The sequence below is a fragment of the Anas platyrhynchos genome, chromosome 1, assembly GCF_047663525.1.
Source record: "Anas platyrhynchos isolate ZD024472 breed Pekin duck chromosome 1, IASCAAS_PekinDuck_T2T, whole genome shotgun sequence".
In the NCBI taxonomy this organism is placed as follows: domain Eukaryota; kingdom Metazoa; phylum Chordata; class Aves; order Anseriformes; family Anatidae; genus Anas; species Anas platyrhynchos.
Genome location: NC_092587.1, coordinates 94,633,648 through 94,639,647, shown reverse-complemented (window position 1 = coordinate 94,639,647; position 6,000 = coordinate 94,633,648). Strand labels below are relative to the sequence as shown.

The window sequence follows — 6,000 nt, the reverse complement described above, 5'->3', positions numbered from 1 at the left end:
GTCTTCCACTCATAATTTAAAAAAATCTTGTCATTTCAATTAATATGTTCAATTAATATGTATATGTTTGTGTAACTCATTGACCTAAGGGTTATGTGGCAAAGATTTCTAATGTCGAAGTGATTAATATAACCATGGCATTTATTTAACTCCTACTAAAATCATTTGTTAATATCACATTATGGAAGACAGTGTAATAGAAAATCAAACAGCGCTTCTTCAAAAAACCTTTGAATGGTGGTTTCATCCTTGCTGTAATTAAGCGGCTTAACTACATACCTTTACACAATATACCAATGATTGTCTCCAATGTAAGAAGAAAAACATCATATACATAATATAAATAAGAATATATCCAATTCTAACCTGTTTTACCTATCGCTTGTATTTTTTTTTTTTAAATGTAAAATTAAAACACTACATAGAGGTATTATATAACTCCTTAAAATTCTGTTGGTTTTGTTTTGTTTTGATTTCAAGATGGCATTTTAGTACTGATGAGATTAAAAAGTGCTGGAGATCATATGCATATTGGATGATTCAGTTTTCCATCAGAACTGATGGCTGAATTAGTGCAAAACTTTCACTATGTGCAATTTTATTATATGCCATAGTAGACAATACAACATTCAGCTCTTTTTCAAACTGAATTTATTACCTATACCCAACTCAGTTAACAAAACTAAGAAAACAATGCATAAGAAAACTTTCAGACAGTTCAAATAGCATGATTTTGTATAAAATGTATTTACCTTAAACTTCCCTTTTCTACCTTCCCCCCCCTTCAGACTGACAGAAATATGAAATATGCTTCTGGTAATGTAATCCTTAATAAGAGGTATTGCTACTGCAAGAAATATGTGAAAGTCAAACATGTTCTACTTGCATGTATTTGGCTATCGGCTTTCCAATGCTTTCTAGGTATCATCTTATTGGTAGTAGGTATGCATGTCCACTCAAATTTTCAAATAGTTTTACAAAAGTTAAAAAAATATACTCAGTATTTGTTGCATAACCTGCCTATATTCACCCTAACATACATGAATCTTATAAAATGCTTTAGAACTATTCAGTAGCTGCAAAAATACCAATCACTGCACAGCACCTGGTGAAAGGTCTTGATGAGAACATACAATCCCGTATCTCGGTCTTGAAAGTATTTTTCTTCAGGTTTACAGCTGAAGAAAGACAGCAGTTTACGTATTTTCACTAGTAAACCCAACACATATTCCATACCATGTTCATAGGAGCTTCTATGGACACTCAGACCTTTCTTGCACTCACTCTAAGTCCCGAAGAAGAGCTGGTGATGTGAAAAGTAAAAGGAAGTCTGATCAACCAAGTACAGTAGAACGAACTCCACATTTAGTTGTTACCAAGTTATTATTTTGCAAGAAGCTGCTAGACTGTCTTTTTTATTATTATTATTTTTTTTATTTTCCTCTAAGGGCAAAACCCATTTCTAATATAATTTCTTGACCACATGTTTTATATGTTATCTTTGATCCAGTTAAGCGATGATGTCATGCGTATCACTGTTGGGTCTTTGGCGTACAGTCAATGGGGGTAGAGGCTTTCCATAGAAATCTGTATAAGAAATGCCAGAAACAAAAACACATTAAACTGTAATTTTCCATCTCCCTTGCTTAAGAGGCTGTTTAAATACAGTAAGTTCTTGTTTTATTAATGAAAGCTAGGTAGCCTACTAGTTTAGAGCTAATTCCTACAAAGCAACTTTCAGGCGTAGTGCTAATGTCTAGAGGTACATTGGCCAAACCAGCATTTAATTACTTTTTGTTATAAATGCATCAGCATTTTCAAGATTAGGTCCAGAATAACCTACAAACATCACAAAATACATGAAACATCCAAAACTTACAAACAACAATTGAGAAAATGAAGTATAACAATTTGAATGCTGATGTAGTAAATAACACATTGCAATAAACTTTTAAGTGATAATATTAGGCAGCATCCAAAATTTTGGTATTACTTTTGCATGACATCTACCTTGATAGCCATACAAACTTTCTTGAATAACTACATTATGAAATTTTAGACAGAGGTATAACAGGTATCTCTTGCTGCTAATAAAGTAATTTAAAGTAGGAAAAATGTTCAAGGAAAAGTTACTAAACATACCAGAAGAAAGTATCATCCTCAAACATTTGCTAGTGACATGAAAGAAAAAAGAAAACAAACATGCAGAGTGGTACACATAATGCATTTCACACACACACGGACAAAAAAAAAAAATCAAGAAAGATGGTAAGAGGAAGCAGATAGAAATCAAGAAAAATTAAAAGCAGTTTTTTGAAGCATTCAAATTTCAATTTCCGTTACGTGGACAATCTCCTCCTCAACAAAGCTTCAACGATGTGCCATCAAAATTCACGGTTAATAAATCTTATTTTTCGAAGAAAAGCTGTATTACACTTGATCTATATTGAGAATAACTTGCATTGAAACCACATCTCTGAGCTAAAGTTAACAAAAGCAAGTAAGTTGGATCTCATTGCTCTTACAAGGACATGAGTACGCGTATGTAGGATAACTATTTTAGTTATCCTAACATTTAATCAGTAAAATGGTGATACTTTTATGCTGTTGTAATCCTTTGACTTCAGCTAGGTCAATGTTACAGCAGCATGCAAAAAGCAACAGTGGAACAAATAATTTTAGGGTAAATGAAAACCTGCACAATGGATGCTTTATTAGTCAGCTTCTTGAGGTCTGGTGCACAGCTTTACAACTGGCAGACAATTTTAGTTCCTATAATAAGAGAAGTTCATCGTTCTTGCAAATGTATCCTCCAGTGACAATAAATAGGCACTTACTACCACGTGTTGTGCTAGATTCATTACCACGACTGAAAAAATTGCAGTCTTTAGTGAAAATAATTGTGTAATTAAAGATTTATAGAATTGACAGCCTGTTAACTCTGCCTGAACATCCAACATAATGTTCTCTGCTAAGAATGACACAAAAATGCCTCAATATATATACTAAATAACCCTATTGCTAACACATTTTTCAGTTTGCACATTGAATCATTAAAACAGATTTACAACTAAGAACATCTAGCATTAAAAATCAGACCTTTGTATGCTGTTTTAACCTCACACCACGCTCATTTTATGTATTTCAGTATATATGTCAGTACAACTTCTCTGTGCTACTTCAAAAAAAAAAAAAAAAAAAAAAAGATAATACAAAATCAGAGGAATAACTGCTCTCCTAAACTAACAAAGACTTGTACTAGAAAGCACATGAATTCTGAGAAACACCTATTCTTGTGTTTTTTCATGGACTGGCAGAAATCCAGGAAAATTCGTATTTGGTTTAAAGCATAAGGGTTTTACATTGAGGAACTAGCAAGCGATTTAGTGATGCACTCATGGATATGGACACAGAGTATTCCTGAAAATAACCTCTATGGATAAACAAGACTCCTTAAAATTTTAAAAGCAGACTAAGTTAAATACTTTGAAAGGTTCAATAGCTTTTTTTTCTTTCCTTCCTCCTACAGACACAACCAACCTTAGTTGTAACCCTGACACAAGCACCCACTGGACAGCCGACTGGAATTGCATTTTTTCAGCCTTGTCTGTAAGAAGGTAGGTGCTTATTTGCCCCATACACAAAGACTTTACAGACACTTGGCCATTGCTTTGGTGGACAAAGCAAGAGAAGTCAACAGAATTCAATATTGCTGGATGAAACAGTTCACCTCTTCTTCCGTCTTGAGGAATCTGAGAACCACAGAGAAGAAAGCCTTACCAAAGCTCCAGACAAAGGAATTAAAAAAAAAACAACAACAAAAAAACCAACAACTTGTAAGCTTTAACTGAAAATTGTGCCTTCAAGACACTCATGTTTAATTAACATGAAACCAAGCTAGAAACCTTGGTTCACTCCCAGAGCTACAACATCACTGGCCTAAGCAAAACGTGGTGGGAAGAGGCCTGTGACTGCAATGTTAAAATGATGGATGGTTACAGGCTCTTCACAAGGGATGGACAGGCAGGGCAGGTGAGGAGGGGGGATACCCCCAGAAATGGCAATATTCAAAAAAAGATGAAGAAGAGAGGTTAATGAAGAACTTTTATTTATTTATTTATTTCTGTTTAAAAGCTGATGTAAGCAGAAAGTAAAGACTTCTCCACAGCATTCATTTAAAAAAAAATAAAATTTGAAGTGTCTTTGGAAGAGCATCAGGACAGAGAATCCATTCGAACTCCACGAGGGCAGGTTGTTGAAAATTATTATTATTTTTTATTTTTTTTTTGTGGTAGAAAGTGTGACAAGAAACATGGAAATATCTCAATAAGCACATTTTGCTGCTCTACCCTGTTTCTGTTAGTTAACAAAATCGCTGAGAAAGCAAATCTCTGAGAGAAGTGCAGGCAATGTTTTGAATTCATTTGCAAAGCTCTGAGCACTCTAAATTTCTTCTGACCTCAGTGGTTACATCTCTGGTTAATAGATTGTTCTGGCCGTGAGATCATTCCCCTGCCAACATTTATCCTATCTTCAGATTTCAAAAGACTTGAGTTATCATCTCTATCTCACAAATAAACTAAATAAACACAGATCTCAGCTTACTAGCTTACACATCTCTGAGTATGGAATCTAGCTTAAGATTTTTTGTCTTCCTTTTTCTACCCAGGCTCTTGCTACAAAATCAGATCAGATTAAAAATATATGTATGTATGTATGTTTGTATATATATGTATGTATCACTTGTTCCCTTTCTTCCCCTCCCTACCTCTTTATCTGGATTTTCTTTCTTGCCTTCTTTTCTCTATACTACGTAAAAAAAGAGCAAGATAGTTTAATGACTAAAATTTTCTGGAAGACATACTACAAAATACATTTTATGCACACTAATTACATTCCTGTGAAAAATAAATATATATTTTCAGATATTTTAATTCCTCTTTACTCAGCTTTTGATTATTTGTGAGTTTATTATCCTTTGGCTGAGAAGCTCTGTTGCTTCAGAAGTTCAGCAGGTATGTCCACATGGTGCTGTCCTACATGAACTTAACCCTGTCTTGAAATGATTCAAGGATCACTACAGAAACATTGAGCTCCTTTCTCTATAAACTCCTGAATTAATGTTCTCTTTGTTCAATTTGCATAAGTGTGCCCATAGCTTTAGTTTGGTTATCCTCCCCTCATGCTATTCCATGTGTCTCCATACTCACTTGACTTTTCAAAATTTGAGAAATAAAAATTTAAGAAAAAATGAAGACTTTCTCATCTAAAACTGAGAAAGCACAGGTTGCCCAGAGAAGCTGTAGAGTCCTTGGAGATATTCAAAAGCCGCCTGGACATGGTCCCGGGCAACCTGCTCTAGACGGCCCTGCTAGAGCAGTTGGAGTTGACCAAATGACCTGTGTTGATCAAATGACCTTCCAGCCTTTGTGATATGAAAAAACATCACCTGTGGTCCTTGAAAAATAATATCAGCCATCAATAAAGAGAAAAATCAATATTGTACCTACTGAACCTTGACATTTAAAGTTACTAAACCTATTTCTCCTACCAGTTTGTGAACTTTCAAGGACACGGCTCTTCAAAAGTAAAGCACCAGACAGATCCCAAACTTTCCCTCTGACATCTCTCCTGGCAGACCAATAACCAAGTTTTAAATTGAAGTCTCAATTCTGCAGTCAAATTTATGTCGGACTTTTCAGAGCTGGGATTGCAGTATCTTATTTGGAATTGCTAACATAATGCAATTAATGCATGGGTGCCCACATGTCCATAGCTCTGCTTCTCACACACACACACAAAAAAAACACCTCCAAATCCTTGACAAAAATTATAGTCTATGCTTTTAGAACTGTACATAAACAGAAACAGTAGGTAAAAGAATGTGTAGACTGTCTCAAGAGGCAACATAAGCTGTCAGATTACACACCACAAATTCAGCTGTAGGTAAGCTACAGTTCACAAAACCACAAAAATACACAGGGCCCATTTGGGTTCATC

General features: G+C 34.7%; 1 protein-coding gene across 7 annotated transcripts in view; it reads right to left on the bottom strand.

Annotated features, from left to right (window-relative positions):
- Positions 1-237: 237 nt before the first annotated feature.
- ARL13B (ARF like GTPase 13B) overlaps positions 238-6,000 on the bottom strand; it is an 86,502-nt gene continuing 80,739 nt past the window's right edge. For 6 of the 7 annotated variants that reach the window (XM_038183731.2, XM_038183745.2, XM_027449418.3 and 3 more), the window contains one exon: positions 238-1,587. In XM_038183731.2, the coding sequence (XP_038039659.2) occupies positions 1,511-1,587 (77 nt within the window). In that variant the 3' untranslated portion in view covers positions 238-1,510. Of the gene's footprint in view, positions 1,588-4,768; positions 4,810-6,000 lie in introns of all 7 variants that reach the window. The other variant, XM_072025006.1, reaches the window with a different exon arrangement.